This window comes from Metarhizium robertsii (assembly GCF_000187425.2).
Source record: "Metarhizium robertsii ARSEF 23 chromosome Unknown MAA_Scf_12, whole genome shotgun sequence".
Classification (NCBI taxonomy): domain Eukaryota; kingdom Fungi; phylum Ascomycota; class Sordariomycetes; order Hypocreales; family Clavicipitaceae; genus Metarhizium; species Metarhizium robertsii.
Window position 1 is genome coordinate 113,689 of NW_011942152.1, and position 20,261 is coordinate 133,949.

Sequence of the window (20,261 nt, forward strand, 5' to 3'; positions counted from 1 at the left end):
GGTGTTAGATGGGAGGTGAGAAATTTGGTTTTGGGGGATGGGGATGCAGTTGTTAGTTGTCAAGGCGGCCCGTGGCCTTGACAAAACGGATTGTTGCCCGCACGGCCGCCATATTTGGTTTCCACTTCGCTCCATCCATTGGTGACTTGCCTCCTAGATAGAATGAAGTGTTGCCTCGATGTGTCTCCGTAGATTGGAGCATTTCTTTTCTGTGCATCGTCCATTTGTTGCATCTAAACAAGAAGTGTGCCACCGTTTCCCTCTCTGCGCCACAATCACACTGATCTGACGCCGATTGCTTGATTTGATACAAATAATTCTTTAACGCGGACATGCCTGTTCTCAGCTGGGCTAGCGCGTTGCGTTCTTTCCATGGTCGTTCGTCGTAAAGCAGCACAGTATGGTCCCTGGTAGAAGGCTTAATTAGTGTCGCAGTTTCGGTACAGAACATAAATAGTGAGACCCACTGTTAGTCCCAAAATACATTAGCGTTAAACGCATCATGTACTCCTAAGTATCTTTCTGCCAACGAAAGTCATGCTAGTACAGCCCCTGTGGACGAATGGGATCACTTGCGAGTGCGGCGAACAAGCTCTACCTGCCGTTCCCTTGGCATTTATTAGAGCAAAACACCCAACTTATAGTACAACGCACAAAAGAAAAGTTTTTATTTTGTCTTTCGACTCGAGGAGTTTGCCATACCAACAGTGCTAAAACCTGCATTTAAGGCTCCCTGAAGTTATAGAATGAAAGTCAAGTCCTTCTGCAGGTTGGTTTTAAACCATATTAGAAATCTTTCATAATACGTAATGCTCAGGAAGCTAGCCGTCTTTGACTATTCTCCAACCAGTAAGTTTTATACCAAAGTGGCATTTGATCGTCTGCGAAGTCCCACGTTGGCGGTACCTCAAAATCGGGAGGTGGAGGGAGCCAATGTGGAGGGCGACTGTCAGGATCCATTTTGCATGCCTCAATCTCGGTCCAACGCTTCAGCCTTTCACTGACAAACGTACGCCACTGACTCCCTTGCCCTGTCGTATATCGGTAACGAAGACTAGGCGACTGAAGCTCCTTCACTGTAACAGAAAGTTCGCGATGGCGAGTTCCAAAACCCCCGGGCCGGGCAGGGCTATCTACACTAAATTCAGAAAGCTCTAAAACATGATCGGGCTTTAGTCCATTGTGTGCAAGAGCTGGCCGCAGGGGCATTACAAGACTCATTTCGTCGCCAACTCTTCGGGGACTGATATTGTCGCCGACTCTTCGAACACCTAGCCCAGGAGGAATGGCCCAGTCCGCCCATACTAGATCGCGTGTAGTCCAGCCTTGTTGAGCAAGCTCAGCTAGCTTCACACCGAAGTCATCGTTCAGCTTTCGTAATGGCCAGAATTTGTGCTGAATTACAGTTGCTAGAGGAAAATTCGAGTAGACTTTATTCCATGACATAAAATTAAGATCAGCGGTCGTGTAGGAAGATTGCAAAAGAGCGTGTATTGGTATCGTGTCAGTTTTGGTTACGCGAATTTTTGTCTTCGACTCTGAACGGGTGAGTATAACTGCTTTTCCGGGCTTGCAAGACGCGTAAGCAGGAGTCAGATTCATTTGGTACAACGCTTACTTCTTGAGTTCCCGCCATCTCATAAGTCTCCTCATCGCACAAATATTGTATGAGGCCGAGTGCAGGCGCTCCCTCCTCAACAACGATGTCTAGGAAGGGTATGACTTGCTGACGCAAGGCAAGGAAATCGAGGACAAACCCACCGACAATGAGGCTATTGGTCTTGCCCAAGTTCCAGCGGAAGGAATCACAGCTCTTAACAAAGTCACTAAGTGCAGCACTAATATTGAGCCGTGTATCTTGGAGACAATGCACAACACCTTGCAACGACCGGCATACTGCATGGAGTTTGTACACATCGGTGACCGTCAGGTACGAAAATATAACGTCTGCTATCGGATGAATTGCGAAAAGTTCCGAAATTCGTGAATGAGGCATGTTTTCTTCGTTGGGGCACACGTTCAGCATCATCGAGAGGATGGAACCGGTAATCCTGACGTTGGGCAGCCATAGCATTGGGTGTATCACCGTCTGGTGATTACTCATCCGTGCGCGGGTGTGCCTGTACCTTGAAGTCCCGTCTTCCAAGCGGGACTTGAAGGTACATGCCCACACCGCCACTAATCTATTCCTGGTCTGCAAGTGGATCTCCTTATCTATCTTATATACTTAAACCACGACACTAATAAAGCCTTGTATTGTATTATGCCTTTTGCATACCAAAGTTATGCGGTTGCTTAATTTCGGCCTCGTTATCGTTCTTGAGTGAAGTTCGACATGCACCCAAACGCGAATGTATCCACCTTATTGCACCGTGCTACAGTCTATCCGACAGTATAATCCAAGTTGACTCAGTATTTAACACGCTGAGCCTTAGCAACACAGAGGCTGTCGATGGTCCCTTACCTCATGACTCGATAGCATCCTTATCAGTGGCTGTGGTAACGCCGGTCCTCGCGCAAAACCACTTATCTCTCGCTCGAACGCGACATGAATAGTTCAACCACACAAACCATGCGCTCTCTACTTTGCATTCTTTCTGGGACGCATCGAGCTCGAGATCGAAATTTCGAACAATCTCGGCAATGCCTTTGCCAATCATGATCAGTGCCAGGTGTTCTCCTATGCACCGCCGTGCACCAGCACCGAACTAAGAGAGGTCTGTTAGCTTCGCAATTATGCCGCAATTTCCTGCTATTAACAAAGACCCACCGAAAGAGGAGCCGGAGGGCTTTTGTCTCGGCTCATCCATCTCTCCGGACGGAATTCCGTCGAGTCAGGACCGTGTATTGCTTCGTTATAATGCACAGCCAAAGCATTTACACCGACCACGGTCTACCGCCAGCGTTAGTTTCCTGTTACCATGACCGCGTGTCACAAGGCCGTGAACGTACCCCTTCTGGGAAATAGCGACCGGCCAACCACATCCCCCCTTCGGCGTCTGCCTTGGTAGCATGGAACCTACTGCGGGATGCAGTCTAAGCGTCTCCTGAGCCACCGACATGAGATACGGCATGGCGAGCGCATCGTCAACTTTTATGAACTCCGAAGTGTTGACTGGCGTTTTGACTGGCTGAGTAGAGGGTAGTATATCAAGTACTTGACGAGTTGTCAATCGAGCCAGAGGTAGGTTCAAGCAACCGAGTTTGAGCGCCGAAATTGAACTTGATTGATTGTTAGCCACACTGCGTAACAGTACACGTACCATAGGTTTATAGTTGCCCTTTTTGGATTGTTCCACCGGGCGTAACAAATGAATGAATACAATATGACACCAACCCCAAAGAACATAAATACAGGTCGACGAATCTACGCACCAGACATTCAGTCTGCACAACCGCTTTTATCAGCCGTCCCGTAACGCCTTGTTTATGGAGACTTTACGACAGAATTTACGACCGAGAGCCCTCCTGGCTGAGCATTTTTGTCAAACGCTGCTCTACCACACCAGTTAAATGATAAGTCATGTTACATAACGCGCTGCAGGATGCTCTCGGCCTCTGATCCTTTTCAAGTTAGAAGCTTATAACAATTTGCGGAGTCTTTGTTCTGAGTTAACCGCGTCATGAGTTGGTCGAGGCCTTGTTGGGCCCCCCCCAACAGGCACAGCATATACGACCGTGGCACACAATGGAATATGCAAAACGTACGAAACCATGTCTCGGCGACCCAGGCAACCCGGCGAAATCTGGGATAGTCTTCAAATGTGATGGACACCGAGGCGAGCGAGATGTTTTGCTGGCGCACACCAGCCCACGTTGCCTGCCGAAGAGCACTCAGCTGCCAAAGTGTCTTTCGGCCATCGCCCAGTCGATTAGCGATAGCGCTCAACACGCAGCGGTATCTTCCAGCACAAGGCGGTGCTGGGACGTTGAATTTGTTTTCATTCTAGGATCTTGTCAAAGTCTTTCAAGCACGCTCGCCGTCCGAAACGGGTCGGTCTTGTTCGCGAAGCTCGATTCTTCACTGCCAGAAAACTACTTATAAGTACAGCACTTGACATCTTGGTGAAGTGCTAAGTTGAGATTTGGGACGCAAAGACTTTTCGTTTGAACCTATCCCCTGGCAAAATCACACCGATGATTTATTTGTGGCTGTCGCCAAAGTTGGAGGAATACGTGTAGCAATCATGATGACAGGTTGCATACACTGTTCTTATTCTGCAGCGTAATTTACTTGACACCTCCTGCATAATCGAGCTGGCCGTTCGTCCTCGCCGCTTGGCGATTCTTCAATTGCTCCGCCTCCCAGCCTCCCAGCCTCCCACCTCGTCCTGAGCCCTGACATATTCCTAGACCATGTCTATACGGGTTTCCTTGTTACATCGTTCAGACGACCTACCTCGCGACCTGCAGGTCAACGATAGCAGAGCCACTTTCATTTTGCCTATTCGAACTCTCACCTGGCAGAGAATACCAGTCAGCCACTGATGCATTTCCAGCCCGCTTACACTGAGTTAGATGGCCAACGATTCTATCCATGCAACGCTCCATTGTTCACCGTTCGAAAACCCGATGACTTACCAACACAAGCGCCACGTTTGACTTTTGGCTCTTCCAGATGTTACTTGACAAAAGTAACATCGGTCCCATGCTCGGCCTGCAATTGGAAATATTAGTTTGAAAGAACGGACTTTTTCCCCCGGCTACGAAACGGCGCGTACCGAAGGTTTTCGCCATACGTTTTCCCTGGCATGTCATCTAAGTGTCCGGTAGAGGCAAGCCTCGGAAAGTAGAGACATGTTGGACTATCGCCTCTCGTTTAACAGGGACGATTTAACACGAGGTACTCGACGCCGTGGTGAATTCTGCCTCTGTTCCACTATACAAACTGGTTATGCTCCTTCAGGGCAACGGTTTGACCGACAGGCATAAGAATGTCCCTCGCCTGTTCTGCATATCTCATCTGATCATTACCGTGTATATTGCCGCTCCAGGCGTACTGGATGTAACAAGGTCTCCCAACAGTAGCTTTTTCTCACTCAACTATCCCCTTGACTGCGAAAGTGTTACGTTTTAGCGCCGCAGGGATCCTGGCCAAACAGATCGCCAGATAGTTAATTTTCTACTTGGCGGTACAACGTATGCCACTATCCCCAACAGCCTCCGTCTATACAGAGCGGCGCGTCGCACTGCTTATAACTATAAATTATATTAGAAGAATGTTCAATTTCTTACTGGTACTCAATGGTTACTGCAAAATAACTTTTTTCTTGTTACAGCATCCTCACCTGAGCCAAGAATTGCGGTTCGTTGAGGTATCCCAAAGTAGAAGGGCACTTTGAACCAGTCCACAACACGCCCGATGCATCCAACGCTTCTCCTGGCATTGCACTCGCATTGGCCCTCGAAGTTTACGATCTTCTCGTCTCGTACGAAAGGCTTATGGCAGATGGGACATTCGGTCTGTGACATTCCACCTCCGGGTTTTATTTCCATCTCCTTTTCCATTTCCACCGTCGCCTGAGCATGTTCTAGACTGTTTATCGCACGCTTTTGACGCGCCTCCCTCTCGCGGCGTGCTTTCTCTTGCAGTTCCCCTAGAAGCGTCATGATCACGTCTAAACCAGGTGTGCTTCGTCTGCTCGCAGCATCCAAAGGGCATTAGAGACCATGACATTGACAAAGCCGTCCGTGGATAAGTGGTCAGTTAACAGCGGTCGTATGAGATCCTGAAATCCTTTGAAGCAGGCATTACGAAGCATTCACGGCGATTCACTGACCTCTGAAACGGACCGCCATCTGGGCCGGCGTGAGAACCACTGCTTGCAAAGACGATTTCCGCACTTGGGTAGAAAAATACTACGGAGCTTGAAAAAGTGGCGAGTGTTGACATGTTAATCGATGGGGTCACCGACGTTCGCTCCGAAAGCGACAGGGTCTCGTCATCGTTGTGAGTGTTTGTTGATTGAATAATCTATGATATTGATATTTATTTACCTCGTGATTACTGTAACTGTTGCAAAATTTGTGCGTATCACACAGAGAGGTCGGATCCGGGTATTGTCCAGAAGCACGGGACAGTAGTAGTGTATGCATCAACAACGGGGCTCGCTTCACACTACGTATGGAATGGCCTTTTTTATAACAAACCCACCACCGATCCTCTTCACAAGGTCCTCTGGCCACAAGTGTAACAATAATCGGGCGGGGTTTCATGCGTTCTGCGGGTTCTTGCGGTGATTGTGGTTAGCTTAGGACAGTTGTTAGTGGTCGCGTATTGAATAAGGTATAAAGCGGGCCATTGACCTTGTGATTGACGTGAGGGTGGTTGGCGCAGAACGAGCTGTCAGAATTGCTCTAGTCGTCTGGGTTTCCGCAGCACAGTATGTAAATGCTGTTGGCTCCGTCTCTACAACGTGGTACCGGTGATGAGCTAGTCAGTACAGCCAGGTTGCCAGGAACAAAATTGACCGGAGATTTATCACCCTGCATGAATTCTGGCAAGACCCCTCAGTAGATCCTCCGCGTCGAGGTCTGCCTTCCCGTCCGGGCCACTCCGTATCACCGTTTGAGATTTTGGCGGCCGTCAGATTGTTTGAGGTCGGGAAATTTCGATAATAGGGCACCGAACTTATGTAGGATTTGGAAGCCGCAATATCTTCATGTGTGATGCACGTGCAACATGGCCCATTGTGCGACCGAAGACGACTTCGTTGAAGTATTTAAGCCGACTTCGTCGCCCAAAAAGTCGTATCTGCAAATTTAGTTCTCGTCAATCATTTGTTTTCACTCAATTCTAAGTTGTGTATTGGTCTCGCCATGTCTCCTGAGAAACAAGATCCGGTAATGCCTCCACGACCAGTCTTCGGGGACTTTGTTGACGGCGCCGACGGCCCTATCGGTGACATTGATTGCTGTGCCTGTCCCCAAATACCACTTGACCAGCTTGTTCACCCACTACCGCCCTTTTCATTTGGAAACTTTGGCGGATACGAAGTATCTTCGTTCCCCCCCATCCCCGTTGAAAATCATCCGATGCCTACGGAACGGCCTCTCAGCATGAACTTTGGGGGGGTATAAAAAGCTTCCAACATCTAGGGGAACACATGAAGCAACAAAATCAATGGCAGCAGTACTACGACAGGCTCGGCAAGTTGGCCTGCCGTGAAGCCAAGTCATTCATACCAGCTGTCAACGTTTCACTGACAGCCGCGAGGTTGTTGTGCACGTCACTATTCCTGGTGCGAAAGTGGATGATGTTAGTGTGGAGTGGTGCCCGAAGAGTCATACCCTTAGTGTCAAGGGCGTGAGCCGGCTCCCCAGCAGCGAAGAGCTTGGCAACTGTTAGATTTATGCCGAGGGTGGGACTGGGGACTTCAAGCGAGTCATTTCACTTCTCACGGTGCTATATACTGACGAAGTCGACGGCGACAAAAAAAATCACCAAGAGCCTTGAGAGGGGAATCCTTACCGTGACCCTGCCAAAGAAAGAGAGGGAATGGACAGAAGTTCAGGCACTGAAATTATGAATTCGTCGTGGCAATGAGTGGGTTGTGATTTGTTGCCACTTCGCCGGAAGGTCCGCAAGTGTCTGAAATAGATCTGCTGGATCACACTTCATGATTCTTTGACTGAGTATTTGAGAATCGTTGACTCAAGAGTCACTACATGAAATCAAGAGTATGGAAGTCATACGGTACAATTGCGAATAATCGTCTCAATGGAGATCTCAAACATCTATCTGATATTTAACTACCCAATACCGTAATCATCGCGAAAATGGGTGAAACATACTTCAATGACGCCAAACATGATGCCTAAGCCTCCTCTAGACGACAAGTTGTTTCCGCTCAGCTTTTAGGAGTATGTATTACTCGCTTGCTATCTAGAAAGAGTTTTGCATTTTTCAGTCACCTTAGTCATGTCGTAAGCCCTCTCCGAAAGAAACAGATTCAACGGTTGCTTGGAATTCTTGTCCTCGACAAACTCAATCGCCCAGAACAACCCGAGGCCACGAACATTCCCAATGCATTGTCTGCCGATCGTCTAGGCCACTATCTGGCTATCACGACCACGACTGTTCTGTGCACCATTTCTTGCTTGGCAATCTGGCTACCCGTTCCAAATCTGGCCGGCCTCGTTTCATTCTCAATTTTCTTTGGTCTTTTCTCTGGCGCCTGAATATCTCTGCGTCCCAATGTTATAAGGCAGATGTCCCATGTAAATGCTGTGGGCACAAGGATTGGTGCTACATTCTCTGTGCAGGCATTACGTGCCCTGGCAGGTAGTCCACTTGGTGGTTTATGCCACACGGGCGACTATGCAACGGCAATGGCGGCTATTAGGACGTCCAACGCACTGCTCTGCGTGGATGCGGTCGCGTCGGTGTAGTCTCCAGCCCAAGCAACGCCGAGCTGGTTCTTGTCATTTCGATCACGAGTCCAGATCGAGTCAGCATTACGGAAAATAAAATCCCTGAACTCCTGGAGAGGAGTAGCACGGTAGAGATAACCCAAGTTGCGGACGAATACGCCCTTGAACTGCTGGCTGGTGGGCCTGCAGCGTCCGACCTCTGTCTCGCACTTGTCCGTCTCCGTGAGGATGCCATTCTTGTCAGAAAGAGCCTTGATCGCCACTTTGGCGATTTCTGTGGCCCTTTCCAAATACTGTGTGTCCAGTGTTAGCAAGAAGAGCTCGGTAAGGCCACCTAGGACGACACCCTGATTGTAGCTCCAAGTCTGCAGCCCATTGTTCATGCAGTTGCCATTGAGACCGTCGTTGATCAGTCCCTTGGCATTAATCAGGCCGCTCTTTTCGAACCATCTCCACTGGGCAATGGCGAGTGGCCTGTATGTATTGTTTTCGGGAACTCGACGAGCAAGAGACGCGGCGACCGAGAGATACAGCTCATTAGCAATGGCATTGACATAGTGTCGGTCCTTGCTCCAAAAAATACCACCGCGGCATGGTGTTTCCCCGCCAGTCTGCATGTCCTTGAATATGTTGACGGCCGCGGCAAGATATTTCTCTTCGCCGGATACATCGTAGGATCTGATCAAGCCCAGAGCCCACCATCCTTCATCGTCATAATAATCGTTAAGAAACTGGCCAAATCCGCGTTTGCCGAGACGATTGCCCTCAGGCGTGCAGCCGGACCCAAGAGTCAAGTTGCGAATATTTGAGACCACATCACTGACAGGAGGGAAACTGCTGCGCAGTACATTGGTCTTTTGTGCTTGAGCAAATGTGTTTCGTATAAAGCCGCCGATGTTAAGCTTGTTGGCTTCATCGAGGCGGAGAGATGCAAAGTCAGCGATAGTGGTGAGTGCATTCGCACTATTCCACCACGCGTTCTCCCATAGCCCGGTGCTGACGCTGTACCAATCGTTCAACGTTTTTATCGCTTCAACCGCGTTGGCCGTGTAGACTTCGGCATTGGATGCTGCTACATGGGTAATGTCGTAGGCACAAACGATCCCAAAGATGATGTTCAACATCCAATGATTCATTGGGAGAGCCATTCTTCCGGATACGTACGTCCAAGTATCAGAGTTTCTAAGAATGTAGAATGCAAAAGAGGAGAACTAAAAAAATTTAGTCAGGAGACGTGGATCGTGCAACAGGTTCCATATTAGGTTTACGCATGTGTTCCCAAGATGCCGGTTACGGTACATGTGTGCATACATTGGTGGTCCTAAATACAGTACAATAATGATAGGTGATTCGGCTGTGAAATATTTGACACGGTTACAATTTGGGAGTACTTCATGCCGAGAAATCACAAATCTTCTTCTGGCCCAGTAGCGGGGTTGTAGTAGAGTTGCCCTGCTCCAAGCCTTGTGAGATTGACAGGGAAGGCCTTTACTTGTCAATGACACCAGCGACACCCGCTGAGGTGACATGTTCTACACATCATATCAGGCGGGCTATGGTTGAGTTAACGCGTGGCTAGTGAGAAAGCGGTCGCGCCGCTAATTTTGATGGAAAGATTGTAACACAGAGCTGGGTCTAGAACCACTCGTCAGATTAATGCTGGTCTTCGTTTTGGGTGGGATGGGGACCGGCTTCTCTGTGCGTTACAACCGGTCCACAAGACCAAATATCAAGTTCTGCCTCATGTTACGTAGCGTGGTACTACGATACAACTTTTCTACTACTGCAAAGCATGAATTCCGTCGCCGAGCGACCCCATAATCTTAGCATGACCGGTTTCTTAGCATGACCGGTTTCCTCCCGTGTCAAGGCCGCCGATCCAAACCGTCAGGCGATTTATTGATAACGGGGGCGCCCGGTGGGTTGTTGGGTGTATAATGACCGAAGCAGTCAAGGAGAGGGCCAAGTAACCAAGGCGGCCACGTTCCTGTAATGTAGATGCCACACACCCTACAGCAATCCCAAGGGTTGGCTGATGTGTTAATGTCAGGCCACTGGACGGAAAATACATATATACATACATATGATGTGTTAATGTTGACACAATGGCCCAGACAAACGTTTGGGGGGATGCAGTGCATTATAAACTAACTGGTGGACTAGGTAGTCACAAAATACATGTCATTCCCGCGCGGCTCCTCTCCGGCATACCCTAATAGTCAGTATTGAATTGGAACAGTGCCTCATCCGCAATCTCCCAACTCAGTTCTATATGTCCCGCGGAACACGCTTGTGTTGACAGTTCACTCAATGCTGAATAGCTGAAGTCCAGCCCAGGAGCCCCGACTGGATTCCACGGCCCAGTAAGTGGTCCGCCGCCACAGCGCTCGCAACCATCGCCGATGAAAAATGGAAGAGTTGACTTTTCGCCATTCACTGTTACTATAACTCTCTTGCCACAGTACTTTTTCCGGTTCTTTTGCAACTCAGTGTTGTTCATGGCTACGAGATAATTAGTGCCGATTTGGTTCAGTGACCGCGCCGTGCCAGGGCTGCATGCGACATAGCCCTGATTCTGGTTCACGAAATCCGTGCCACAAGCTTTCACGTTTTCGATGTCGTAATAATACGTAGCGAAACCATGTCCACTAAAGATGGTATCCTGTGCATGAGTGTTGGACACTAACACGGAGTAGGCTGCCACGGTCGCAACGGACCGTGACCCCCTTGTAGACCATGGTGATTTCGCCATTGCTTAGTGTGGCGGTACCAGCAGTGCGAGAAGGGGAGAATTTATGTGTTTGAAACTCCAGAATTAACTACAGTACAAAGACGATCCATAAAAAGAATAGCGCATGCGGAAACTATGGAACCAGCCCAAAAAAGACGACCAGGCTTAGAGCTCGTTTGGGACTGTTGCTTTTCATACCCTCTGTACTGTAATGTAAAGACATCGCTATCTACTTTTAGCCGCCAGGATATAACATGTCGCCAGGACTCAGTTTCGAGATTCACGTCTCACATCAAAACTGAGGCTCTCTCACGCTCTGGCTCGAATAGTCGTCTGCGGGCTAGCTCTTGAACGGAGCAGGGCAGAGGTTATCAACTTGACACAACGTACGATGCTTCCAACTTCTTCTCCGCCTTCGACTTGTTCTCTGACAGTGATCCAACCCATGGTCACGTACAATATGTTGACCTTGCAACCGCCGTCCAGTCTGGCCTTGCGAAGTATTAGAACGGCGCTGTCTTCATGGGCGTGGATCGCGGCAGTTACGGTCCTTTCAGTGGTCGTAAATCCGTTCGCGTCACATCTCCCAAAGCCTTCAATCGAGGTCTGATAGTCGCGGATATTTCCCACATGCCCTCTGGAGCTTGCGGAGTGTGGCCAGCGTTCTGGATGTTTGGACCTGACTGGCCCAGCTCCGGAGAGATCGACATTATAGAAGGCGTCAACTACCAAGAGACGAATATAGTCACTCTCCATACGTCTCCCGGTTGTTCAGTGACCCTGTCTGGCAGCGGAAGTTACTTTTCAGCGCTGCGTAAAGATTGCAGCATTGCCGGTGCTGGGTGCGGTATGCAGCCAACCGACTGTCAAACATACGGGGACGGGTTCAACAACATCAACGGTGGAGTCTATGCCATGGAGTGGACATCGGAGAGCATCTCGGTCTGGTTCTTCCCTCGACATGATATCCCTATGGACGTAACGTCACGTCTTCCTGAACCTCGGACCTGGGGTGATCCTCTTGCAAAATTTCAAGGCGGCGACGGCTGCAACATTGACTCTCACTTCAGCAACAACCAGATTGTCTTCGATATAACGTTCTGTAGCGATTGGGCTGGCAGTCCGCTGGTGTGGAGCTCGAATCCAAGGTGCTCGGCTTCTGGCCTCTCGTGCCATGCTTATGTGGCCAACAACCCGACGGACTATACCGACGCCTACTGGCTGGTTAATTCGGTTAATGTGTACAAGAAACGAGGGGACGTCGAACCAGAGCATTCTGTTCTTCCTTCCAGCGTCGCTTTTGGGCCACAGCCATAGTCACGTCGCCGGCAAAATGGAAACCCACTGTCCAGCCTTGGCCACCTGATCGAGCGTAAGGGCAGTAACACTTCCCGTAGTGTGGGTGAGTTCGAAGTTGGTCACGGTACGTACGATACTGTACCCTCATTTGGATATTAACCCACAATTGTAGGATGGGACGTGTTATAATGTCCACATCTCATGGTGGGACTAAGATAACACCAACGCTGATACAAGCGTATGAGCTACGGATGGGATTCGTTTGCTAGTGTGGCAAAGCCGGTCTGTACAGTACAGCATTTGATTCGTATTTACATACATATACAACAAACAAGCCTCATCATGCTCAAAATTAGTGTGTGACGGGGCAGTTCAAGCATCAGGCATCGTGGTGCACAGGATTGTAGAGCATTTATTGCTACATGACTATATATTCAGCAGAAGCATTCAAGTATGGCCGAGATCGTCGTAAATTTCACAAAGTGTGTTAAGTAACCTATCTGGTCTGTCGCCACAACAGCCAGTTGAGTCTTGCCTCGCTTTTAAGGGGCTCTCAGCAACAAGATTACGATGCAAGCACGCCCAAGAAGTCCCGGATATGGCGCGCGCGTATCTGAATTGGCTTCAACTTCAACTTCACCGCGCTCAAAAGGGCGCCATTTCTCCGTCAGCGCCGGCTTAGAGACAGAGTCTGTACAGTTCACCACGCTGACATCCGCATTTTATGCCCAGGCCAGGGTCCTCTGGTCCTCAGGGATTGCGGTATGTGACCTCTCTGGCGACAGCGGAGGAGAGGGACTTACATATCGAGATCTCGCCGAACGAGTTCAGGCGCTTTCGCATCGCTTGCATATAGAGCGCATCAAAAAGGGGCAAAGGATACCTTTGGTTGCAAAACGGGGACTACAATCAGTTACCGGCATTTTGGCAATACTCTCTTGCGGTGCCCAATTTGTCCCCGTCGATTATGAGATCCAGTCGGATGACTATCTTAGGAGAGTCGTCGAGTGGTCGGGTCAGAGAATTGTCCTCAGTACTTCCTTGGGGTCCGACATTGTCCTGGAGCGGGTATTTCCCAGCGATACTCACATGAGTCCGATTCGAATTGTGAGAGTTCATTCAGAGATTAAGACCCGAGATTTGGATCGCGACTCTGCAATGCATAACCTAGCTACCCCCGACGACGTATGCTACACCGTTTTCACTTGCGGTATGGGAGTCTGTGCGTCCCGCTCTCAGCCTATTGATATTAATTTATAGCCAGGCGCTCCATGGGACGGTTCTGTGGCAGCAAAAGAAGTTCACATCAAGCACAGAAATATGGTCAACCTTGTCTGTCTAGGGTCCGGAGATCTTGGTGTTTACCCTGGTGCGAAGGTGGGACAAACTCTAAGCATATCCTCTGACATTGGTAAGTTCCAATATCAAGTTCCTGACCAAGGTCGCTGTCTTATGTTAACCAGATAGCAGCTGTCTGGGAGATATTTGGATGTCTTTGCAACGGAGGAACGCTGGTAATTGGTGACAGTGAGCAAGAAACATTTTTTAAGAAAGTTAGAGGAATCCATGTTGGCGTCGTTGAACCGAGGCACCTGCTGACCCCCTCCACAGATAGAAGTGCTCATCACCACACCCACATTGTTATCCAGGTACGAACCGGAGCAACTACCCGAGTTGAAAGTGCTAGCAACAGCCGGAGAGGCCATTTCGGATTATTTAGCCGATAAATGGGCTGCCTGTGTTCCGGCCGTTTGGAAGTGCTACGGATTCTCGGAAACTACTATTGTATGTGCCTTGTCGCTTCACCACATAACCAATGGTTTAGGTTCCCGCCGCTGTGGATTCGGGCTATTCTCATCGGGGTGTCCCGTCCTCAGCGGTCGTGATGGGGTGGGCTCTGTTGGGTACCCTATTCCCAATTTATTTCTGTACGTGCTCGACGATAACGGGCGAAAGCGGGCAATCGGATATCCCGGCCGAATATGGGTCGGCGGTCGAGGTGTCTCTGACCAATACATTAGCTACGGCCGCCATTCCTACGTTACCAACCCTTTTAGGGATGATGGGTATTCCAACTCATTGCAGGTCTGGAAAAACACCCGCTGACAATGGATAGGTCGACCATGTACCGGACCGAAGATTGTGGCATATGCCACGAAGACGGCAGCATTGAATTACTTCCGCCAGTGCCCAGCGCCGACTACGCTAGGTCTAGGCATGAGCTGTCTGCAGTGGAGCTCCAAAGACTAACATCAGCCTGGTCATGCACAGCAGGGACGACCCAGATAGCGGTGTTGGCATGCGGCTTACAGATGCACTTTTTCAGAGTTCAACAGCATATCGAAGACGTGAATCAAGAAGAGTGGAGGTGCTCCAAGAGCATGGACGAGCATCTGAAGATTCTTCAGCAAAGGGGGCAAATGCCTGCGGCGGCCTACATTGACCCCAAGCAGTTTCACACGTTAGCAGAAATCCCGGTTGGACCTGATGGAAAGCTTGACCGCGGAAAACTCCTTAGAGAGGTCATACGTCATGAGACGCGGAGCCCTCCCGGAGTAATTGGGTCCATGGTCGATATACCGTCGTCAGCGACATTGCCGAAGTCTGTGATTGTGACGGCGCCTGTCTCACGGCGACGAAAACGGGAACCTCGAGCCGCGGTCCAAGGCTTGCTTGCAAAACCGGCGGAGCTATTTCGGAACCTCAAGGGTTCTGGATGATAGGTAGCTATGCTATGCCTTTCAGCTTGATTATCTGCGCTGGGTACATTTGCATCTTCTAGTGTTGCGTCGGCCAGATGACGGTGACCTGTGGCCTTTATTCCACGTATGCAAGTATCAGACACATTATAGTTCGATGTATTTAATGTAAATATTTAATATCCAAAATCAATTGTTGAGACGCCAGGCTGTCTCTTCCGCAACGTTTTCTGCATTGTACCTTCAGCCACAGAGCAACCCCAGCAACTACCGCGCAACGTACCGGTCAATAAGCGCAAGAGGTCGAACCACAACTCCGGCATCTCGACGGTGCCGAAATATTGGCGGGTACATCCAACTGATTGTGGGTGCGCCCACCAAGACGGCTGCGCACGTAAGGAGACGACATCACTGAATTTCTCGGCCAAAAATTGTCCCCACCGTTATGTCAAAAGTGTCAATGTACGGATGTATGGTACAAATCTTGAATCTCCATGGCATATCAGGAGCATCAGGGCGAGCAGAACCAGGAGCTGCGAGAGTGTATCAAGACACAGAATGGTCAGACACCAGACACAATATATAAAGTTTGTCCGATCACGCGCATTGCGGAATGTTTCTTGCCATATAGCCAAACGGCTAACAAGCGTTATACAAGTGGCCAGAACGATCACAAGAAGACAGCCATCGAGCAATGCTGTCTTCTTCAGTCGTACGATCTCTTTAACTGTCGACTTTTCGAACTCGTGGCGAGCGACGGACTTGAAGACAGTGAAGGTGAGTAGAAACAACTTCAGCAAAAGGAAAGCAACAAGAGCAACGGCAAAGGCAAAGTCAATATTGTTGTCTTGACTCTGAAAATTTTGAGCTATCAGCAAAGCCCAGACGGCCAATGCGGAGTACACCACAACGAAAATTACCAGAATTGTCAATTCGACACAGATACCTCGCACTGGCCGCATGGTCGGTCATTCGACTTGGCGAAAAGAGATCACGCGGCCCATAAATAGTGAGAAAATGTACTTTCGTTGAAGATAAGTATGCGAACCCGAAGAGTGACAAAAATTGATCAGTGAGTAATCTATTTAAACAAGGAAAGGGGTTACATAATGCCTACACACCCATTCAATTTTACAGTGACGCCTTTTATGACAGTACCACACCGTATTTCTGACACTTTCACAGGAAATAGTCAGACGACGATGCAGCCAGTCACATGATACCGGTTACGTTGCATAGCCAAATGCCAAACTACATCTAGACTTAAACAGCATCACCTACACACCCCGCTGACGGGTAACAGAGTAGACTGTGAGCGCCTTTGAGCTGATGCCATGTAGTTTCACGTAGCATATTTAGCCACTAGTCTAATACGTCCTGTGTCCCGAAAAATGCACAAATAACTGCATAGTTACACCTAAGATTCGAACACAGAACTTCTTGCATTTTACAACCATGGCATTTTCCGCTAAGCATGACTGCAGCCACGGGCAGCGGCATTTTGACCACGTACTAGAACATTGTGTCATCCTCACTGGTGCTTGAGCACGTCCAAGGTTTTTGGATAAGCTTGTGTTCAAGGGGACTCGATCAATCCTCTGTCCGTATCTAATGGCGCCAATTGTTCCCTACATTCACACACTCACACACTCACACACTCACAATGCGTGTGAACACATACAATGCAATAGACTTCAAGTAGACGGGTTGAGATCTGTTTCAGACGTGGCTTTGGTCATCGTAGAGTCACATACACGAGTGTTTCGAGCCACGTGGCTGTTTGCTCTGTTGGTGCTGGCGGTTGCGTACAGCACGAGCTTACTGTGGCAAACAACAATAAGACTGACGCAAATAATCTAGTCTTCGACCCCATATGAGCAGCTAGGTGGCGTTCTTTCCATTTGCTAAAGCAGCCCGCTACCCTACTATTTATTATGAATCCAACTCACCTAAAGCAGTCCGCTATCCTACCATTTATTATGGATCCAACCTATAGTTTGGAATTTGCGGCAGGCACAGTTTGGAATTTGTGGCAGGCATGCAGAGAGAAATAAAGACAGTAAGGCGCCTGGCTATTCGCAGTTGGATCGTCCTAGAATCCTCTTCTCACAAAAGGAGAGCTCCAACTGCCGCAGCGGCGACAAGGCCGAGGCTGGCAATAATCTGACTAGCGGCTGCAGCAACGACTAGGGAATCAGAGGGCTCGGGAGTGGCAACACCTATATTCGAACCGACAGACAGGGCAGAGACCTTGCGGCGCACAGTGGCATGTCGAATAATGGTGCCTCTGTTGTCTGGCCACGCAACCGTTTTGCTGCCTGGGTGGCAAAAGCAGTCGTCATACTGGCAGCAGTATTCCGAAAAGTATTAAGGACCTTGAGTTGCTGCAGTGTAGGGAAAAAGACAGAGCAAGGAATATACAAATTTACAACCGCGTAACGCGACAATATTCGAACCGACAGAAATAGCGGAGACCTTGCGGCGCACAGTGGCAGCGCCTGGGTGGTAGGGAGTGATGGTGATGCTGCCAACGGGGCAGCCGGATTGCCCAAAGCAAGACGAGGTTGCGTGCGGTTGAGTGGCGTGTGTCTCGATGCGGTATGTGGTGGAAGCATCACAATTGATAGTCTTCGCGTTGTGAGCGGCCTGAGTAGTCTGAATGGTCTGAGTATCCCGAGTATCCTGAATAGCCTGCGTGATCTGAGTGGTGTTGGGAGGCTGGGCGGTGTGGGTGTGTTGGGTGGTGCGCGGCCCCTTGGTGAAGAAGGTGATGACAGGAGACGTCTGACTAGTAGACAATGCAGTGCGGGATCTTTCGGCGTTGGTAACGGTGTGTGGCTTGATGCTGTAGATTGTGGAAGTACTTTGCTTGGTGGTGTGAGCCTGCGTGTTCTGAGTGGTGTTGGTGGTGGGCGGCCCCTTGGTCGTGAAGGTGATGACAGGAGACGTGGGACTAGTAGAAATTGCAGTGCGGCATCTTTCGGTGTTAGTAACGGTGCGTGGCTTGATGCTGTAGGTCGTGCAAGTACTTTGCTTGGTAGTGTGAGTGTTCTGGGTAGTTAGAGTGGTACAGGTGCTTTGGGACGTTTGCAGTCTCCCAGTCGAAATGGCCATGATAGGAGGAACATGAACAATAGAAGATATAGTGCGAGGCCGCTCAGTGTTGGCGGTGGCGGTATGAAGAAGCTGTTTCGTCGTGGTCATCACCACTGTGGGAGGATTGGTGTGAGGATTTTTGTTGATGGTGCTGGTAGAGGCAGACATCCAAGGGATGGTAGTGGTGGCGGCGGAACCGGCCGTGTGAATAGCCGCGTAGGTGATGCACGAACAAGCAGAGCTGGCGGCCCCGGCATCACAGTTGTTGAACTCGGCGGGAATAGAAGGAGGCACAGTCACAGTCTTGGCAAGCCAATCGAAGCAAACGGAATTGGCTTCATCCTGAAGAGCCTTCTTGATCAAGGTACGGTAAAAGTTGTCATGTTCACAGTTGGGGTATTCCCAAGTAGCAACACAGGCGGCCAGAATGGTGATGACGATCGTGGACTTCATCTCGAGGAGCTGAGCATGGGTTATGTATGGCAACCAATTAAAAAAATCCAAAGACTCCTAATAAGTATTAATGCTGTGTAAATATTTCATATTGGCGTAGAAACAGCGGTAGCGTACCGAGAATCAAGACACCATATCCCTTTTATTGGCCATCCTGGGTGGCGGACCTGAGCAGGTGCCAAGAGGGTTGTTGCCACGTCCCAGATCCCAACAGAGCCCATCGATATCACTCATATTTGCTCCCCGATGTAAATAGGTATGAATCTATCATGTGATTTGTTAAGGGCATTGCAGAATAGAAAGATGTGCAGAGGGGCCGCAGTCTATTGTCCTACACCACAATAGCTTATTAAGGGCATTACAGAATAGGAAAATGTGCAGAGGGGCCGCAGTCGATTGTCCTACACCACGACCGTTCAGTCTAGATGCTGTACATACTTCCAAATTTCTCGTACAATTGGAATTGGAGTCCCGCGGTAGTTTTGCATTTCTCGCCACAAGCCTAATATTTATCAAGGGGTTTTATAAACTACGGAAGGAGCAGCATGCCAAGAACGCATAAGTCGGCTAGTGAGTGGGTTATACATAGTTTGTTAACTCAGATGGCTGCGTCTATCTGTAAAATGTCTCTCTGGCCCTCTGGCCGGAACAAAAGTAGCTGCTGCACCAGACAACAAAATGCTTACTCTTGGTGCCATCGGCTCCGTGGACATGGCGGGTGCGGGGGGGGGTGAAAAATGGCGGGTGCGGTGCGAGTTCAACGCGCAGCCATCACACCATGTTTCCACTCCTGGCCTGCGGAGAACTGCGGGCCCCGTACTATTTTTCGAGATACCAGTAAGAATAACACAACACGGGCCCTGAAGCGGGCCAATGTGGAACAGGCGTTGGAGACCAAAGATTAACAGCGTCCCCGGTTTTGACAAAGCGTAGAGACGGCGAGGAGTTTATTCCAAACTATTGACAAGCCCGCCCTCTCACATGTGACAGGCGTTGGGTCATGCTGGTTTCTGCTGCTCAGAATAAATCCATCCAAAGCACGAAAGCCAACCCACCTTGGGCTCTGTACGTTTTGGAGTGTCTGACAAAGGTGATAAAATCCATCGAACACAATATCACAGAGGACCCCACTGTCAAGTGATAAAGATTATAGAGAGCCAATTAGCCTTAATCACTACTCAAGTCAAGAGGACGAAGGTCCCATTTATATACACAATAGTAGTGCATTTATATACACAACATTGTCCAAGTGGTATCGTTTGACACCCACTATCGGTGTGGCTTGTCGATGTTTACTTTAACACCATGATGCAGCCACGGAGCTTCGCTCGCCAACAGTCTCCGTATCAGTTCGCTGTTTCGGGTGGATCTTGATGTACGTGCCTGAGGATAGGAGGCTGAAGTAGGAGAGGCGGTTTGCAACGATGGCCGGATCTTTGGGCGCGTCGCTCACCCAAACCAACGACACTGATCCTCTCCATCCTCTCACTTGAGCCTCCAGCAGAGGCCGTTTGACGATGACCACCATCAGAAGGCGCAAAAGTACTTATGGCAGAAGTTGAAGACGCTCGAGAGCAAGACTGGACTTGCTTGGGTGCTGACGATATCTT

The 20,261-nt window shown here is 49.4% G+C and overlaps 6 protein-coding genes across 6 annotated transcripts; 2 read left to right on the forward strand and 4 right to left on the reverse strand.

The window, feature by feature from the left end:
- Positions 1–813: 813 nt before the first annotated feature.
- MAA_00113 (uncharacterized protein) lies at positions 814–1,996 on the reverse strand (the record flags this gene model as incomplete). The annotated part of the gene is made up of 2 exons (XM_007818111.1): positions 814–1,395; positions 1,619–1,996. The coding sequence occupies 2 exons, from the start codon at positions 1,994–1,996 to the stop codon at positions 814–816; spliced, it is 960 nt and encodes a 319-aa protein (XP_007816302.1).
- Positions 1,997–8,318: 6,322 nt separating this feature from the next.
- MAA_00114 (glycoside hydrolase family 76 protein) lies at positions 8,319–9,521 on the reverse strand (the record flags this gene model as incomplete). The annotated part of the gene is made up of 1 exon (XM_007818112.2): positions 8,319–9,521. One exon carries the CDS (start codon positions 9,519–9,521, stop codon positions 8,319–8,321), a length of 1,203 nt encoding a protein of 400 aa, XP_007816303.2.
- A 1,064-nt stretch (positions 9,522–10,585) lies between these two features.
- MAA_00115 (chitinase) lies at positions 10,586–11,125 on the reverse strand (the record flags this gene model as incomplete). The annotated part of the gene is made up of 1 exon (XM_007818113.1): positions 10,586–11,125. The coding sequence occupies one exon, from the start codon at positions 11,123–11,125 to the stop codon at positions 10,586–10,588; it is 540 nt and encodes a 179-aa protein (XP_007816304.1).
- A 501-nt stretch (positions 11,126–11,626) lies between these two features.
- On the forward strand, positions 11,627–12,421 carry MAA_00116 (glycoside hydrolase family 16 protein; the record flags this gene model as incomplete). The annotated part of the gene is made up of 1 exon (XM_007818114.1): positions 11,627–12,421. One exon carries the CDS (start codon positions 11,627–11,629, stop codon positions 12,419–12,421), a length of 795 nt encoding a protein of 264 aa, XP_007816305.1.
- Positions 12,422–12,973: 552 nt separating this feature from the next.
- MAA_00117 (non-ribosomal peptide synthetase) lies at positions 12,974–15,123 on the forward strand (the record flags this gene model as incomplete). Its single annotated transcript, XM_007818115.2, has 5 exons — positions 12,974–13,588; positions 13,664–13,814; positions 13,874–13,917; positions 14,015–14,469; positions 14,520–15,123. The coding sequence occupies 5 exons, from the start codon at positions 12,974–12,976 to the stop codon at positions 15,121–15,123; spliced, it is 1,869 nt and encodes a 622-aa protein (XP_007816306.2).
- A 2,085-nt stretch (positions 15,124–17,208) lies between these two features.
- MAA_00118 (uncharacterized protein) lies at positions 17,209–18,651 on the reverse strand (the record flags this gene model as incomplete). Its single annotated transcript, XM_007818116.1, has 2 exons — positions 17,209–17,420; positions 17,532–18,651. 2 exons carry the CDS (start codon positions 18,649–18,651, stop codon positions 17,209–17,211), a joined length of 1,332 nt encoding a protein of 443 aa, XP_007816307.1.
- Positions 18,652–20,261: the final 1,610 nt, after the last annotated feature.